Below are 18,666 nucleotides of genomic sequence, written 5' to 3'. Positions count from 1 at the left end.
TGACCAAGAGAAACTTTTGCTGTGAGGGTGCCAGAGCCCTGGAGCAGGCTGCCCAGAGAAGTTGTGGCTTCTCCTTCTGTGGAGAGATTCCAAAGCCACCTGGACATTGTGATCCTGGGCAAGCTGCTGTGGGTGACCATGCTCTAGCAGGGGGGTTGGCCTGGAGGATCTCCAGAGGTCCCTTCCACTCCCTACCACTCTGATTTTATAATATTTGGGTTCTCATGCTGGCACAGCTACCAAGCCCCTGGCCAGAAGCAGGTCTGGAGCTGGCTGGGCTGGCCACAGCAACCCAGCACAGAAAAGGCTTTTCTCCTCTTTTTTTTTAACCAATTTTTTTTTCTTTTTTTTTTTTTTTTTATTTCAACAGAGTAGTGCTTGGTTACAGTTTAGTGAAGAACAAATAGGTACATTCATTGGCCACAGCTTCCTGGTGCAGCCAGCTGCTGCCCAAACTGCCAAAGCCAAAACACTGTTAAACCAGACCCCTCCCACCCCCCCAAAAAAAAAGAAATTAAGGAAAGAAAAATGTTTAATGAAAAGGCAACTATGCATTAAAAAAGTCATTGTACTTCTCAGCTATAAATTACTTCAGTAAAACACAGGACCAACCCCCCCCAGGAGTGGTCAAAGAGTTCTGAAACGAGTCAAACCCAAAACACTTTGCCAGTCACTCATCAGCAACGAGAATCACGGCCCCCTCCCGCCAGGAAGATCGTCTTGGTGGTGGTGTGTGCTTCAGTGCAACATGAACAATGAGCCTGTAGCCCTTGAGTTTAGGTTTAAGTAGGGTTGTGGGTTTTTTGCACTACACTCTTTTCCCTCCAGAAGAAAAACTTAAAGTGCTCCTAGTGCTTTGGAATTTAAGCAAGAAACAGGGGCCACCAACATCACTTAACCGTCTTTGGCGACTTATGGGAGAAGAAAGAAGGGCAAGGGCAGGGAGCCCAGCTCCTTCAGGAGCTTTGTCATAAGTCAAGCAGTGATTGAGATGGAGCAACCTGCTTTTGTGGCCCAGTTGAGGGAAGGAGGCAGGTCCCTCCCCGCACATGAGGTGGAGCAGCCAGGAGAGCCAAAGTAGTCAGGGTGGGCCTCTCCAGTTCAAGTACTAGAGCAAGAGGGAGGGGCTGTTGTCATCTCAGAGCCTTCTCCAAGAAGCAGCTGGGGTTGCTCTTGGTTTTGGGCCCACAAGAACGAAGCAGGTTAGCAAGGAGGGCCCCACAAGCCAGAAGAGAGGGACAAGGTGTGACAAGTGTCTCAGCATGACAAGGTGGGTGACAGGGTGACCAAGCCATACTAGCAAGCACAGGGCAAGCAAGGAGAAGCTGGGTCGGGCCCAGTGCTTGGGGGTTTCTCTCACACTCAGCTGTGGACACTGAGGCACCAAAGTCTGACTCAGTGTCCCCCAGCCAGAGCTGGGCAGCACCATCCTGCTCCATGCACAGGGAAGTGCTCCATTGTCAGTCCTGGGTTCAAGAGGCAAGGGCAGCTCAAAGTGGGTTACAAGCAGTTCCAGTTCAGGTTGTCCAGAAGTCAGAGCAACTGCCCTACCCAGACCAGTGCCTCCAGCCAAGCCTGTGATCAAAGCTGCTTTGCTCATCCCCATGTCAAGGCCAGGGACAACACAGGAATAACACCAAGCTTCATCTGCAAGAGCCTGATGGAGCTACAGGCCAGGCCAAACTTGACTATTTTGGTTACAGAGAGACCTCCTGTCAGGCTGACCCTGCAGACCCAAACCCTGTGGACACCATCCCACACTGTCAACAGCTACTAGGGCAGCAGGAGGACTCCAGACCCACAGCACTGCCCCACAAAAAGGGAAAACACAGAGCCCTTCCCTCAGCTCCCACTTCCACCACAAGAGCCACCTCCTGCATCTCAGAGGGGACCCCACCAGTTCACATTCACTTCAGGGTTAAAACTCTTGGTTATTTGCTCAAAGCAGTTTAATACTGAGAGGGGAAAGGGGAGCCCCACCATGGGTGAAGAGGAGGGGGGAGCAGGACCACTGGCCACCCCCCACCACTTGCAGCAGCCCTGGTATTACATGTGCTTTGGGCCACTCCAGCTTGAAGCTCTCCCTGAAGGCAGCAGCTTCTTGTCCCACATCACCTGCCATCAGCTTCCATCCGTGCCAGCCCTCCTCCTTCACCATAAGCCAGTGGGGGTTGGTGACTACCTTAATGCCAGTAGGAGCACTTGATATCACGCTGAGGCTTCTGCTAGGATATGCTCTGAGCTCAGCTTCCACCCCACAGCCCTAGGTAGGGGAGCTTGGCCACGAGGTGAAACCAGGACCAGCAGCCAGAACAAGCCCAGGCTTAGCCCTGCCAGGTGTCAGCATGGCATAGCGCATGTCAAGGTTCCCTGCAGGAGGCCCACACAGCTTCACACTCCCAAATGAGTCAGGATGCAGAGGACTTCAGGAACAGGTCTTTGCAGGGAGGACAGTGCCTCTCCTAGCCACAGATGTGCAATTAAAAAGGAGTAATTAATTAGAACAGTCTCAGACCAAGCATGGCCTGAGCAAGATCCGTTCCTTCCAAGTGTGCAGATAAAAAGTGCAAATACGCATTTTTTTGATGTTTTCTTTTCTAGTGAGGAAGCTCTGGTGCAATTTTAGCTGCCAACATCTTGAAGACCAGACCAAGAAGAACTTAAAACCACCAAAAAGGAAAAAAAAAAAAGCTTCCAGAGAAAGTTCAGCTTCACTTTGCTACATGGTACCTTAAAGTCACAGTTCTCTTGCTCACCGCCGGCAGCCGTAGGCTCAGGGTCCTGCTAACGGCCACAGCAGGTAGTGGAATGTTTGTGTTGACAGGTTAGATGCTTTGGGGAAGGTGGGAAGAAAAACAAACAGGTCACAGTCCTATACATGAATGCCACTTCTGGGAGAAGGACCTGGCAGCCTCTTTAGTTCTGTGGGGGAGGGTATGAGCTATGGTGGTTATTCATCTCTGAGCCGCCTGCGGCAAAGAGCAAGGGAGCGCTGTCCGGAGCGGTTGAGCCCAGATGGGCACCCACCACGATGCTGTCATTCCCAGCCAGGGACCCGTAGCAGCCAGAGCACTGAGGGGTGGCCAAGCTGTAGGGAGAGAGAACAGGGAGATGTGGACTCTTAGAAAGCAGAACTTTGGCTGCAGCTAGAATAGATGTTGCTCCCAGCACTGATCATAGAATTGTAAGCTCATTAAGTTGGAAAAGGCCTCTAAGCTCATCAAGTCCAACTGTCAAGCCCCCACCGCACAACCACGACTCAAAGTGCCGTCTCTACATGGTTTTTAAACACCTCCAGGGATGGGGACTCCACCACTGCTCTGGGCACCTGCTCCAGGGCCTGAGAATCCTTTTGGTAGAGAAAATGTTCCTTATGTCCAACCTAAACCTCCCCTGGTGAAACTTGAGGCCATTTCCTCTTGTCCTATAACTTACTGGCTGGGGGACTAACCTCCACCTGACTCCAACCTCCTTTCAGGGAGTTGTAGAGCAAGGTCTCCCCTCAGACTCCTTTTCTCCAGTCTAAGCCACTCCTCCCAAGTCCTGTGCTCCAGCCCACTCACCAGCTTCATTGCCTTTCTCTGGACATGCTCCAGCACCTCAATGTCCTTCCTGGAGTCCAGAGCCCAAAACTGAACTTGGTATTTGAGGTGTGGCCTCAGCAGTGCCCAGTACATGGGGACAATCACTGCCCTGGTCCTGTTGGCCACACTATTTTTGATCCAGGCCAGAATGCTATCAGCCTTCCTGGCCACCTGAGCATGCAGTGGCTCATCTTCAGCCAGCTGCTGACCAACACCCCCCAGGTCTTTTTTCTGCTGTGCAGTTTCCAGGTACCCTGCTCCAAGCCTGAAGCATTCATGGGTTGCTATGACTGATCAGGGCATCCAAACCCGTGGAAGCACCTATGGCATACAGGCACAATATCTCCAAGGAATGGATATAAGGAGGAGAACCAGGCCCTACAACACTAGTCAAGAAGAGCCAGAACCTCTGAGCCCCTCACTACACTCCTAGGCAGGTGAAGTTAAGTCCCCTGAGCAGCAAATGAAGGGCTGCCATGTGTTTCCCTTGGAGTTTTGGTCAGGGATACCTGACCGTTCTGCTCCACAGCAGGTGTTCCTGCAGAGCTTTGTCCCAGTTGGCTCCCAGAGCCCTCTCAGGACTTCACCATCTCTTTCTAGTGGAGAAACCTCTCTGGACAAGGTGACTGAAGAGCAATCTGACCCTACAGCTGAGGACCCTAGCAAGATCAGCCCTCTGGGTTGAGGCCTCCTGTGTGAAGTCAACGTATATGTGGAGATGCAGTGTGAAATCCACCTCTCCAAGTTGGCCAAGAGGAAGCTGCTTGTGAGTTGAAGGGACCAAACTCAACCTTTGTCAGAAGCCTCCTTGCTGTCTTACACTTAAATTTTCCTCCTCAGAGCAGAAGCCAAGAGCTCAGTTGTCTCTACACCAGGCAGCAGGAGAACTCACCCTCCTTCTCTAGCCCCAAGCCGTGACAAGTCATCATCACTGTCATAGCGCCTTGGATTGTCAAAGAAGTAAGCTCTGGAGCTGTAACTGTGACTGTTGACCATCCCTGCTGGAGTCTGTCAGAGAGAAAGTTAGGCCAGAAGTGAGGTATTTCTGACAGCTTTCCAACCTTCACCACCCCAGGCACTTTGGAGCTCCTCAAGCTCCAGCTTGAGGCTTACCAGGTTCTGACTCAGCCTCTGAGCCCGGAAGAAGAGCACCACAAAAGTGGTTGGCACCAGCTCCCAGAGGAAGAGGACCACTCCAAACACCACATACTCCTCACTGCTCACTTCCATGTGCATCTGTGGGAAGAAGTTAAGAGGTCTTTTTCTAATACCCAGCCATCAGCAGAGCCACATTGCTTCCAAAGCTGAACACAGCATACAAACTGGGAACTTGGGGAACTCAGAGGCAGGAAGCCCTACAACAGAATAACAACCCTTATCCAGGTCCTGCTACTGGTTTTAGGGAGATGGTTCTCCTCAGCATGCCAAAGTGCTGTTAGCTCCCTCCCCAGACCAACTCTCTCTCACATGCAGCCATGCCTGATTAAGCATTGCTTTTCTGCTCTAGTTGACTTGGTCCTCTTCCCCACAAAGAAGAGTGGGCAGGCTAAGATTGAAGAGCACAGCAGGGAATCCCTCCTGGAGAGGCAGACAGATTGAGGAAGATTTGGGTTTGCTGCAGTAGAGACATCAGGCAGAGCTTCTGAGGCAGAAAGCCAGTTTGTGTAGGGATTCAGCTGAACAGACGCCCCCCACACACACAAGGAGGAAACAAGAATGGCCTTCCACTTCACCACCTCTGAACTGGGGGTCACAGATGCTTACCTTGTCTGAAAGGTTGTCCCAGCCATAGTTAAAAGGACCAGGAACACTGTCTGGAGATATGGCCACAGCTACCAGGTTATAGCAAGCCCTTGAGGAATACAGAAGAGCCACTACAGATCCCACAAGAATAGCCTGGCAGACAGATGTTCCCTAGAACAGGAAGAAGAAATTGGTTTAACATAGACCTTCCTACGGACCTCTGATTTACCACCACCATCTTAAGTACCTGAGAAGGATCTAGAGTATTTGCATGGTGTTGCAAAAATATTCAGAGCTGGTTAAGAGCTTCCTCATGTGATGAGTTCACTGCAGAAGCTGAATAATACAGCCCAGGTCACCTGGGAGCAGGAAAGACTTGAGGCACAGGAGTACCATTCCCAGGATCTTGTCAGCTTCAAACTGATGGTCCATAGAGAAGCTCTTCTACCCACTGTGGCAGTCTCCAGAAGACCAACCGACAGCCATGAGCTTGCTGCTTCTCCTACATGCAGATCAGACTCTGCAGCAGAGATGTCCCTCATTCTGCAGCAGTCTGGCACCCCTGACATTGAATGTGTTTGTCTAGGAAAGAAGCCCAAACAGTTGGGGTGAACAACTGAGAAGCAGCAGGATGACCTAGCAGCTGAAGCCCAGCTTTGCTGTGTGTCAAACCAGGCACTGCTGTACACAGAGCAGCACACTAAAGGGTGGCCAGGTGTTCCAGAGCCTTGCCTCCTGGTAGCTTGCCCCAGTGAAGAGGGATAACTGCAGGAGGTACCTGAAGGTTACAGTACCTACCTTTCCTGCATGGCTATCCATGGGACAGGAAGCCACCTGAAGATCTGTAAGTCTCCTTTCCTGTGCTAAATACACCCATGAAGCTTTTTAATAGCTGCTGGTAGCCACCAAGGCAGTAAATGGGCAGGCAAACATCACAGCAGCTGACTTGCCTTTGTTGTTTAAGCAGACAATCTGCTCTGGGAGCTCACCTCATTGACTTGCTCCACATGCAGGCTATGGAGATGCCAGCTCTGTTCTCCCAGCTTTATAGCTCTTGCTCCAAACAGTGTCTTGGAAGAGTGCTGCTGGCAAAGTCCCTGTGACACCAGTGAAGGACAAGAGCAAAGTCTCTTCTAGTCTGGTAGCTGAGCTCTTGGGGTTAAGGCCAGCAGAATGAGAGGAAGCAGCTGGGAAAGGTAACAAGGACCACAGGGTAGGATCTGGCTGCATATCTGGCACAGCCTCAATGAAGTCAAGCACAAGGTCCTGTACCTGGTTTGGGGCAAACCCCAGTGTCATTACAGGCTGGGGGATGAAGGGCTGGAGAGCAGCCCTATGGAGAAGAACTTGGGGGTGCTGGTGGATATGACCCAGCACTGTGTGTTTACAGCTCAGACCCAGCCATTTCCTGGGCTGATCCCCAGCAGCATGGGCAGTAGTTAGAAGGAAGGGATTCTGCCCTTCTGCTCTGCTAAGACCCTGTCTGCAGTGCTGGGGCCAGCTCTGGAGTCCTCAGCACAGGACACACATGGACCTGTTGGAGCAGGGCCAGAGGAAGCCACAGCAATAATGGGAGAGCTAGAAGCCTTCTGCTGTGAGGCCAGGCTGAGAGAGTTGGGGTTGTCCAGCCTGGAGAAGAGAAGGCTCTAGGGAGACCTTCTCATGGCCTTTCACTGTTTAAAGGGACTGATCAGAAAGCTATGGAGAGACTTTCAATCAGGGCCTGTTGTGACAGGACAAGGGGTGAAGGTTTGAACTAAAACAGGGTAGATTCAGACAGGAGAGAAGGAAGAAATATTTGATGCTCAGAGTGGTGATACATTGGTCCAGGTTTCCCAGAGGTGGTTGATGCCCTATCCCTGGAACCATTCCAGGTCAGCTTGTCCACAGCTCTGCACAATCTGCTCTAGTCGTAGATATTCCTGCTGATTGCAGAGGGGTTGTATTAGGTGACCTTTAAAGCTCTGTTCCAACCCAAACCATCCTGTGATTCCCTGTCTCCACCTGAGAAGGACCACAGAACAGAATGTGGCAGCAGTCCAAAAGCACAACCTTCTTTCTCAAGTGGCTCAAATCTTCCTACCTTCAGTGGAAGCAGCCTGAGGGGCCCCTCCAGCCTTGCTGTATTGTCTTGTGTCAGCAGGTTCACAGCTGGAGTTGAGGCAGGACAACCTCTTTGGGCATTTGTGTAACACTTCTGCTCATCCCACCCTATTTTTACAGCTCCTACACAAGACAAAGTCAGGGGATGCCCCCAAGGCAGGGAAGGGAGACAACATTTGCATTCAAGAGACCTTTACCAGACAGTCAGGTTCAGTGTTCAAGACCAGAGCAGGCTTCTCTAAAGCATGTCCTACCTGAGCAAGGCCCCACAGGCAACCCCAGGAATGTAACTAGAGGAAGTTGCTGCATTGGTGAGCCACTGCTGGGTGAACTTGATAAGTTAATTAGTGTCCAGAGCCAGTCAGAGCTGGATACCTGGCCCAGGCAAGCTGAGATGTGAGCAACTTCTCAGCTTAGTCACAGTTCCTGCTTCAGATCACCTGGTGGACAGCTGTCACTAGAACCAGATAGGAAAACACTCCCAGCCTACACACCCTGGATTCTGGGCAGGAACCAATGTTCTCTGCTGCTTAAGTGAGACAGAATTCTACAGAAAGCTTCAGCTTCAACCTTGACAGCACAGCTCTGGCCACCCACTCAGATGTCACTCTAAACACCACAGCCATTTTGAATGGTCATGCAAATGGCCTCCAATGATCAAGAAGACACCTCCAGCCGATGCAAGGCAGTTGTGTGGCTCCAAATGTCTTTGTAGAAGCTTCCAGGAGTTCTACACCGAGAGCAGCCTCTCACCAGAGCCAGGCATGGCAGTGATTTAAACCCATACAGAGTCACAGTAGCTCAGAAGAGCCAGAGCCAGGCACCTGGCTTCCCCGAGTCCACCCATGCTCAGGTGCTAAAGTATCCCTGTAGATGTTTCCAGGTTCTTCAAAAGACCCCACCTCCGCCCCACCATGGACCACTGCTCTTGACAGCAGTCATATGGCTTCCCAGAGGAAGAGGCAGGTCAAGTGCACACTTCATTGCAGCCTACTGCCACACTAAGATGAGACTGGCTGGTTACTCAGCTTCCCTATCTCCTTGGGAAGAGCTGTGTATGCTCAGACTCTCAGCTGTACTCCTACCTTGGGGAAGGACCTAAAGCAGCCTCCCCTCCCTTTCTAAGGTGCTGATCTCATCCAGGACAATTAAGCAATGCCTCAAATAGCTGAAGCTCTCCCTCTGCAGAGGACTATTATGCCTCTGTTCTTAGTGATAAGATACTGCAGAAGTGGCATTTGCTGCTCTTGGAGAACCCTCTCCTGTCAACCCTAAGTTATACCTCTAAGCTTGAAAAGATTAAGTAGCTCATACATCTGAGGGTGATGGAGAACTGGAACAAGCTGTATAGAGATGGATTAATTTCCTTTTCTGGAGCTCAAAACTCACCTGGACATTGTGATCCTGGGCAACCTGCTCTGGGTGATCCTGCTTTAGCAGAGCTGGAGATCATCCAGCCCAACTGAGGACCAACCCAATCCCCCCATGCTAGGATTTTGTGACCTTCTGCTGTGCCAGCAAAGCTACAGACAACACACTCCCCCTGAAATGTGGAGGGCACTTCATTCCTACAGCAGAAGCAAGTGCTTTCTGGAGGGGGAATCTAAGAGCTGCCACCTCCACACTGGAGCATGTCTTCAAGCAAGAGCAGCTCAGGTGCTACCAGGTGAGAATCACCCCAAGTAAGCACACCCAGATGCAGCTGAGAACCCTGGTGATGGCTGTGCAGTTTGTGCAGATGACAAGAGGCATTCACCCACCTTAGACTCGAGGTAGACATTCGCTGAAGACATCTTTCCCAGTTTGCACATGCAGCAAGCCAGTGAGATGGCACAGAGGATGAAGAGGCTATCGTTGACCAGGGCACGGGCAAGGACTGTCCACTTCAGCTGGCTCTCTGGGACCTCACCATGGATTAACATTGCACAAGTTAAGTTCACAACTAAGAAGAGGAGGCTGGTAAATATGGAGCCCAGGTACAACACCACCCTGGAGAGATGGAGGAGGGAAAAAGTAAAAATGGAGATAGTCATTTCCAGGCTCATTCTGCACCACCTTCCTGGCTCATCAGGCAAGGGAACCCCCCAGTGTACCCAGTGCTGTGCTTGCTATGAAGTTCAGACGGCTCAGCAAGTTTCAGCAGTTGTACTGACAGCCCAGGTCTGCAGAGTATTTGAGCCACTAACCCAAACAGTGGAAGCAGTCATGAGCTGCAAGAGTCATCTTCTGACAGTCAGGTTCTTATCTTGCAGATTTTAAGTGTCACTCCAGCTCTGCATTAACTTCAGTCAATAAGCTCTGAGTCATCACGATCACTGTGACTTTACTGAGAGCCACTGGAGCTCCCATTTTCCTTTGTGGGTTTCCCTGGAAATGGCTGGGAAGCACCCAGCCTGCACCAATACAGGGATCACCTGAGCCTGCAGAGCTTTTATGTGGGACAGCTCAGGAAGACCTCACAAATTCATCTAGTTTGCTACCAGCACTGGTGCTGAGATGCTGAGGACACAGAGACATTCAGCATGGAATTTTGCTTCCTTGGTAGCCTTGAAGCTCACAGTCCTGCCCTAAGGCACAACACTTCGGAGCACAACCACGTATGGCATCAAACTCTGGTTTTGGGTCTGAAGCTCACACTCCTAACACTGCAGCAGGAGCTCACCTCACACCAGCTTTGAAGGTAAAATTAGAGAAGTGTCACTTACTTGTACTTGTTGAATTCAGCTGCACATTTGACTTTGAATATGACCTAGGGGAAAGATTTGAAGAGCATTATTGAGCATGGCCTACATCTCTCCTTCAAACTTTGTGAAGACAGAATCAGAGAATCATTAATGTTGGAAGAAACCTCCAAGATCAAGTCCATTCATTAACCCAGCACTACCAGGTCACCAATAAACCATGTCCCTCAGCACCACACCTACACTGATGTTCAGTCCCTCCATGGATGGAGACTCCACCACTTCCCTGGGCAGCCTGTTCCAGGGCTTGACAAACCTTATGGGGAAGAAATTGTTCCTAATCTCCAACCTCCCCTGACATGGCTTGAGGCCATTTTCTTTTGGCCTATCACTTGTTCCTTGGGAGAACAGACCAACCACCACCTCACTCCAGTGTCCTTTCGTGAAGTTGTAAAAACCCAAAAGGTCTCCCTTCAGCCTCCTTTTCTCCAGGCTAAACTACCCCAGCTCCCTCAGCTGCTCTTCACAGAACTTGTGCTCTAGACCCTTCATCAAATTCATTGCCCCTCTGGACACATCCCAGCTTTTCATTGTCCTTGAAGTGAGGAGATACAGTAGGGAACCCTGCTTCCAGCTGAACATCTTGTAGAGTCAGACAATGTTTGGACTCAATCTTAAAAGTCTTTTCCAACCAAAATGATTCTATGATCTTGGAGGATTCAAGATTATTAGCACCAAGTCTTGTACTGGACTCACAGACTGGAACATTTTGCCAGAGCCAGTCCCAAATGCAGGTGCCCAACAAGCACAGAAATATTTAATGTCCCACACATGACAAGGACCTTTAAAACCACACTCCACAAAGAGCAGACAGCACTCAGGAGTCACTAAGATCATTCTAAATGCATCTGCTTTGCCCAGTGTTGTGTGCTGCGTATCTTAGGACCTCCATCACACTTGATTCTGCTGTTGGAGAAGGCTGTTTCAGCTGCTATGCTTCAGCAAGACCAACAGCTGATATAAAAAAGCCCTCTGGGATTAGATTATGGACCTGCAGACTAAAACAAGCACTTGGAGCTCACATCTTCACCCTGAAGGTGTTTGTTGGCCAGATACATCTGAAAACTAACTCTGCAATGGTAAGAAGTCCTCCAGAGCTGGAAGATCCAACCTGCCAAGTTGCACAGCACACTTGACAGAGATGGTGGAGCAGGTGCCTCCTGCTAAAGGCAACAGGAGCAGGACTTCTAGCTTAAGGGAAGCCAGACAGTTTAAGAACCTGACAGCTCAGATGTGAGCACAGCGGTCCTGCTAGAAGTCGACAGGTTTGAACTGGTGTTCAGACATGGTCAGGACAAGCAGTGTAGTGGCAGAGCTACATGGAGCTTGTTTGTCACAGTGATTCAGCACAGCCATGCCAGGAACTGGTTTTTGTCCTGGAGGTGTTTCCAAGTGGCAGAGATGTGGTGCTGACTTGATAGAGTTAGATAATGATTGGTCTTTCCCAACCAGATCAATTCTGTGATTCCATTAAAAAATGCAGCTCCTGGGACAGACCCTACCAGGAATGATCCTAAAGCTGAGGTCACATTCTCTCTCAGACAAAGCTTGTGTCTAGAGACATTGAAGGAACTTGGGAAGTGGTGGGGAACCATCCACGCAGACCTAGCAGATGTGGGATCAGCACAAGCCTGCTGTAGGATCACTGCCCATATGTGGAGCTTTAGTTTCATTGCATCTGCAAGGAGTCCTCCCCTCTCAGCTTCCAGCCTATGGCTGTGGAGAAGGACAACACATCTTGTGAAAGACGCCCTCAGTCAGCTTTTCTTCTGATGTGATCTCTTGATTCCTAACTCCCAGTCAACAGCAAGGTAGCAATGGCACTCAAACTTCAGGAAATCCTGCCAACAGGATTTCCAGAGGCATTTCTGGGTTTGAGGGTTGTCTGATCCATGGCAGTAACTTCAAGCATTTGAAAGCCCTCCTACAGGGCAGCAGACAGCTCCAGCAACCCTCTTCAGAGAGCCAGTTTCACTGTCTGGCTCCTCTCCCCGACTCTGAGGGTGGATGAACTCAAGCAGCACTTGGTGAGGAACAAGACACAGTAGTTCAGCAGAGGAGGGATCCAGCCCTCACAGGTGAGGGGCACAGTACAATAAGCAGTCTTTGAAGTCTTCTGCATTGTTGTCGTGGTCCATACCAGCCCAGAAGTACAGAAGCACCTTGAGCTCCAAAGCTCATCTGAGATACAGGAAACCTGGACCTTGGAAGGACTATGTGGTGACTTCAAAAGAGAAAAATCCCTACGAGTCTCCCACAACCCTCCTCTGAGCCTGAGGACTAAGGCCCACAAAGCTGTCTCAGGGTTAAGAGTGCAATGGAAACCTGAGATTCGTGCTTGGCTTGCTGCCACAAAAAGCAGGAGACCACAGCACCAACCTCACATGTCTCAGCCCCCAGCTCTTTAGTCCTGTTACTTCAGGCCATCACCCACTTTACACTGGCTTTAGTTAAGCCATGATTCACCTGAAGGTTGCTTTCTCTTTGTAGGGTCAGTAGGTGACACCAGCAGGGCTCTAAACACACCTCTGAGTTCTTATCCTCAATCTCACAGGGCTTTCACACTGGATTACCTCTGCTGCCTTCAAAATCCAAAGACTGCTAATGTAGAGGTTTCTGCTGTGAAGGAGCCAGTGCAGAGCTCAGGAGCAGTCCATTCTTCACCAAAATAAGAAATACAGACCCCTGCCCTCAGACAGGTACCACATTTCTAGAAGCAACCCTTGCAACCTGAGCAGTTCCTTCAGGCCCTAGCTGAGAACAGCCCCAGAAGTCACACAGTTGCCTGCTGAAAACAAGGAAGAGGTCTCTGCTCACCCAGAGAAGCAGGACTAAGAACATTTAAGCAAGCCTTTTATAGCAGTGATGCAACACTTCATTGTCTTTCTGGTGCCACAAGTCCTTGGAGCAGCTCACATGAGCCACAGACTTAGGAAAAAGGTGAGGCTGAGAAGACCTACAGACCTCAACATTCCCTGTGATGCTGGAGGCTTTTGTTTTTGTGATGAGAGTGGATGTTTTTCAAAGTGAACACTTGGCTCACATCACCCAGAAAGAGAAGTTCCTGGAGCATGTAGAAACACACTCCTCCTTAAAAGGTGTACTGGAGGTGTCACAGCTGCTAAAAGATGATGAAAGTGACAGACACCATATCCCACAAATGGCTCTGAGGATCACTTTCAACACCTGTACAAACCAGAACCTTAGCCCTAACACTTCAGTGTGGTTTTGGTACAGCCACTCACAACAGATCTGAAAGATCCAGAAGAGCCAGAAACTTCTTGTTGTCTGATGGAATCAAAGCCTCTTTGCTCCATGAAGAAATCATGAGTTTGAGCTCAAGACAAGACATAGCCATGCCCTGCCTTGACACAAGCGCAGCTCGCAGTTGCAGGAGCATCCACAGCCAGATTCCTTCTCTCATCACAGTCATTCAGCAGCAAACATTGGAGCAGAGCAGGGACTATTTTGGGACTACACCCCAGAACAAGTGTTCCAGCTCAGCCCCCCACACCCCCCCCCCACCCTGCAGGGAGAGCTGGAACAATCTGTGAGGAGGAGCTCTCACCATCCTCACTAATACCGAGATCATCCCATGCCATCCTGAACACAGGGTGCAACTTGCATGTACCCTGATTTCCTAGAATAGCTGGGCCCTGGCATGGCCACCTGTTCAGTCAGGAACCCTGGAGCCCATGGGAATCATCAGCTATGGGATGGAGCAGTTTTGAATTTAAGTGACCCCTTCCCAGCTGTCCCTCTGAGGCAAAGAGCACAGGCTAGGTCTCTGCTAGACAAGAAAAGTGGAAAAGAGAAAGAATGGGTGGAGGGTTCCCCACTTTTCCATCAGAGAAGGGATGAATAGAGAGGACACCAAGGACAAACAGCTCCCAAGCTGGATGCTCCTTCCATGGCTGGCTGCTCCAGTGCAATTAGAGCAGGGAGGGATGAAAGAGGCTGATGTCATCTCATCAGATGGAGCACTTAAAGAAACCCAGACAGGTTAAGGGTTATGGCCACACCAGTCTGGCAGAGCAGCCTGCCAAAGCCTCACCACACCAGCAGAAGGCCTTACTCATTATGGCACAGTTAGTGACTCCCAAATGAGGCAAGGATGCCAAGGCTCAAGAAGGTCTTTGAAATGGTCAAGATGGAGGCCATTACAGAATCCCAGACTGGTGGATGTTGTAAGGGGCATCTGGAGATCATCTAGTCCAAACCCCCTGCTAAAGCACCCACAGCAAGTTGCCCAGGGTCCACAATGTCCAGCTGCATTTGGAATCTCTCCAGAGGAGACTCCACCACCTCTCTGAACAGCCTGCTCCAGGGCTTCAGCACCCTCACACCAAATATTGTGCTGCTCTTCAGATAGAGCCTCCTGGGTTCCAGTTTGTGCCCACTGTCCTGTCACTGGGCACCACTGAAGAGTCTGGCCCCATCCTTTTGGCCCCTGCCCTTTAGCTCTTGATTGGCATTGATCAGATCCCCTCTCAGGCTGCTCTTCTCCAGCCTGAAACAGCCCCAGGTCCCTCACACCTTCCCCCCACCCCAGTATTTTCACTGCCTCTGCTAGACTCTCTGCACTAGTTCCTGGTATCTCCTGTACTAGGAACCCCAAAACTGGCCACAGTCTTCCAGTTTTGGCATCACTAGGGCAGAGCAGAAGGAAAGGAGAAATTCCCTTAATCTGCTGGCCACATTCTTAATGCACTGTTGTGACTACATTTCCACATGTTCTGTGCTCCTGAGCATGTCCTGGGGGAAAGCAGGAACTGGCAGACTCCTCTTTGGAGAGGTAGCATTACTCAAGTAGATGTCTAGGTGATAGCAGAGGAGCTATTCCAAAACCTGGATATCTGGGCCATGGGTCTGCCAGTTTGAGGCAAGATTTGGAACAGATCTGAGGAATTCTGACCTGATGTCCTGTGAACTCATCTCCTTCACAGGAACTCATTCTGTTACAAGCCAGAGCAGAGAGGAAGAGCTGGTCCCGAGCACAGACATTATTACAACTTCTGATTTCTAGGTAACAGAAAGTTTCACCACCAAAGACTGAATCTTGTCAAGCCTCCACATCCCCCTAGGAACCTCAAAAGTCAGGAAGGGATAGGCAGAGGAGAGCTGCTTCCCACAGAAAAAGGAACACCAGACCACTTCATGAGTTCCAGTTTCAGCCCCGCAACAACCTGGAGTGCAAAACAGCACAAGCTCTCCATGGGCATCTGTTGTTCCCTGGAGTCCTTCCCCCACCCAGCACCATTTCATCCTCAGCTTGTCCATAGCCTGAGGAGATCCATAAATCAAGCAAGATTAGCTCAAATACCACAGCACAGGCCATGTTTTCTTCCACTGCTTAGACAGATGCCATTTCTCCAGCATCCCCACAAAGAAGTCACTGTGCTCAAAGACAATCAGCCAGGCCATCAACACAGAAACAGCCTGTGCTTTTATCCGAGGACAAACCAGACCAGGATGACACCCTCAGAGCTGAAGACAAATGACCTTCTACAGGTTGTTACCACTTGGCCCTTAAAAATTAGGAATGGATGGGCCCTCCACAGCAGGTTCTGCTTGAATCAGAATGGTTTGGGTTGGAAAGGACCTTCAAGATCACCTAGTTCCAACCCTGCTGCCATAAATGGGGACACCTTTCACTAGACCAAGGTTGCTCAAGGCCTCATCCAGCCTGGCCTTGAATACCTCCAGGGAGGAGGGAAATTAAAGTTTCTGCATCACACTGTTTACATGACAAGTTACACTCACACTTATCAGACATCCCTAGATCTTGATCCACTTCACCTCAACTGCTGTGGTTGCACCATAGCTTCTCTCCTTCATCCAGGGAGTAATAATTACACCCTAAGACCCCCCTAACACAATTCCTCCTATGATAAGGGAAGCACTGAACACAGCCAAGTCAGGCACATCCCAGTTATCTGCCAGCACATTTGTCTAGAGAAGGATGGACTAATTTTATCAGCCTGTTGTCCAAGCAGAGGAGGCCAAATATCACCACTCAGCATCATTTCTGCTGTTGAAATAAAAGCCGGAAAAACACCAAAGGCTTTTGGTCCATATTGTTGCACTCCTCTAAATCTCTGGATCTGCAGGCTTCACTACCCACCACCAGCATGAGATCACCCATGAATACCATAGAGTGCTGGACACCCATTCTGCTCAATGTCAGACCCTCTCTGTAACTATGCACACCCAGTTTAATAAATCATTTTATCCTTTCCCACTTTAGATTCTGTGCTCTTATTTCCTCAGACAAGATCTCCCTTGACTCTAGGTCTTCAAGGAGAAAGAAATGGGGTATAATCAGCCAGAGTCCACTGAAAAACACATCATGGGAGGAAAGGAAGCCTGAGAATCCATCTGAATCTACTTTGCTGCTCTTTAAAGGAGCTCTTTTAACCAGCCAGCAAAGAGGCAAAGCTGCTGTCAAGTCCAGTGACTTAGAGGAAAACAGAAATCCAGGCACTTTGTGGCACCAGAACATAGGATCCCTTCCTCAGCTTGACTTCGAGGAGACACAAACACCTCCTGGTTAGAGCAATTGGTAGGTCAGGCTCCCTTTAACAGACAAGATTACGCACACTATGCACCATTTGTTATTTTGCTGCCACTCGATATCTAACACCCGACAGCTTTTTTACCCCCAGTTCCCAGGTGTTTACATCGGAGAAGACAGGGCAGGGGTTGGGGAAGAACCAAAACAGCTGAAAAAACCCCATTGCTCCAAGTCTCACATTATCATGTGAACACTGATGTCCTCAGGAAAATGAAATCATAACTCCCTACGGGTGACACATCGGAGCGATGGAGCGATTTCGCTGTGTGTTAGCGATTCCTTTGTGAGGTTGGTGAACAGCTGAGAGCTGCAGAGCAAAGAATCTGAACAACAACAACAAAGCTGGAGGGAAAGTGCTGCCTATTTATGAAACAAGTCACCAAACTGGAAGGCAGGCAAGCAAAGGGCTGCTCAGGAGAAACTGGAGCAGAAAGAATATATTTGGAGGAGGACAGGGAAGAGAAAGCCACAGATTTAAAGCCATAAAGACAAGTGAAAGGAATAGAGAAAGAGGCATTAAATAACCAAACAAGTGATGGAAAACCTAGAAGAGGAGGAATATAGCTTGGCAACAATAACAAGCAGCTCCGCTGTCCCAGTAGCGATAACGGTGCTGGGAAGGGGCCCACCTCTCCAACCCCAGGCTGTTATTTGGGGAAGCAGAGGGATCTCAGGGTTTTTTTTCCTGTATATCTGACAACAAGCTGCAGAACAACAAGCCTAGTTCGCAGCGGAGCAGAGAGATGGAGAGAAGGAGGGAGCGCAGCAACAATAGCAGAAGAGGCTCTAGCTGGTGACGTAATGGTTGGCATCACTCCAGGCCAGAGCAGCCCCTGCTGCTGCGACTTTCTGGTCCCCTTTAGAGAGGAGGAATCAATTACCAAAAGATGCTAAACAGTCCTCCCCAAGAGAGCCCCACGGTGTTGTCACCTCTCAGAGGGCTGCAAAGGGTAAAGCCCCACCCGGGAGCAAGGCACATCTCTGCACCCCCCCCTACCCCAAATTCAGGGCATGGGCTTGTTACCCCTCCATGCCACCCCACAGGGGGCTGCATTCCTGGAACTGCCCCCTGCACCCCACCACCCTGATGCAAGGATTCAGGGCACACTTTTTGCTCACTCCCCTCCCCGCCTCCATCCCTCCCCACCCCCAAGCCTGGATTCAAAGCATAATCCCTGGGTTCCCCCACTCCAAGCTTGGATTCAGGGCACATCCTGCATCTTCCCAACCTGCCCTAAAGCCTTCATTGAGGGCAGACCTCTGAGCACCCACTGAGCCTGACTGGGGCACACCTCCACCCCCCATTCATCCCGCCTCAAAGCCTTGACTTCAGGGCACAGCCAAGTTTAGGTGGGGTGGCCGAAGAGCAGCCTTTAACCCCACTGCCCTGCATGGTGAGGGTTTGGTGTGCCCCTTCCCCCTCCCCCCCAAGAAAAAAAAACAACTTACCTCAGCGAAATAGAGGTTGAGGAGGCAGAGGCTAGAGAAGAGCAGGCAGCCGGGCAGGCAGTAGAGAAGCCAGTGGGCAAAGGGCTGCTGGAGGCGGAGGGCCTGCAGAGAGTTCTGCAGGTAGAAGGAGAAGAGGGTGGTCCTGAGGGCTGCCCAGAGCAGGCAAAGGAAGAGGCAGAGCGTGTGATAGCTCAGCCGCCGCTCCCGGTAGTAGAGGAGCAGCCAGAGCTGCAGGTAGGCGAAGAGGAAGAGCGCGGCGTAAAGAGCCGTGTGGAGCACGGTCAGACCCAGCTCCACCGCGTAGGGCACGGCGGCCCCCTCAGCCAGGGCCGCCCCCTCAGCGAGGGCCGCTGCCGTCGGGCTCATGGGGCAGCGGGAAGGCAACGGCCCGACAAACGGTCGCCGCGCCCTCCCCTTCCCCTTCCTCCCCTCAGCCCCGACTCGACACCCCCATGCAACAAAGGGGAGCTTC

General features: G+C 50.6%; 1 protein-coding gene across 1 annotated transcript; it reads right to left on the bottom strand.

Moving 5' to 3' along the window:
* Positions 1–1,822: 1,822 nt before the first annotated feature.
* On the bottom strand, positions 1,823–18,648 carry GPR137C (G protein-coupled receptor 137C). The gene is made up of 7 exons (XM_009899540.2): positions 18,195–18,648; positions 10,136–10,179; positions 9,191–9,419; positions 5,349–5,498; positions 4,698–4,820; positions 4,477–4,592; positions 1,823–3,088 (listed from the first exon to the last, which is right to left on the bottom strand). Exons 1-7 carry the CDS (start codon positions 18,558–18,560, stop codon positions 2,917–2,919), a joined length of 1,200 nt encoding a protein of 399 aa, XP_009897842.2. The 5' UTR covers positions 18,561–18,648; the 3' UTR covers positions 1,823–2,916.
* Positions 18,649–18,666: the final 18 nt, after the last annotated feature.

The sequence above is a fragment of the Dryobates pubescens genome, chromosome 5, assembly GCF_014839835.1.
Source record: "Dryobates pubescens isolate bDryPub1 chromosome 5, bDryPub1.pri, whole genome shotgun sequence".
Taxonomy (NCBI): Eukaryota; Metazoa; Chordata; class Aves; order Piciformes; family Picidae; genus Dryobates; species Dryobates pubescens.
The sequence above is the reverse complement of the archived record's forward strand: the minus strand, read 5'-3'. Positions and strand labels throughout refer to the sequence as shown.

Bases quoted from the DNA above. Each gene is read 5' to 3' on its own strand.
- GPR137C (XM_009899540.2), bottom strand. From the start codon at position 18,560: ATGAGCCCGACGGCAGCGGCCCTCGCTGAGGGGGCGGCCCTGGCTGAG. The intron at 9,420-10,135 runs GTAAGTGACACT...CCATCTCTCCAG, and splicing joins GCTGAATTCAACAAGTACAA to GGTGGTGTTGTACCTGGGCT. The intron at 3,089-4,476 runs GTGAGTTCTCCT...CTCTCCCTACAG, and splicing joins CTTGGGGCTAGAGAAGGAGG to CTTGGCCACCCCTCAGTGCT.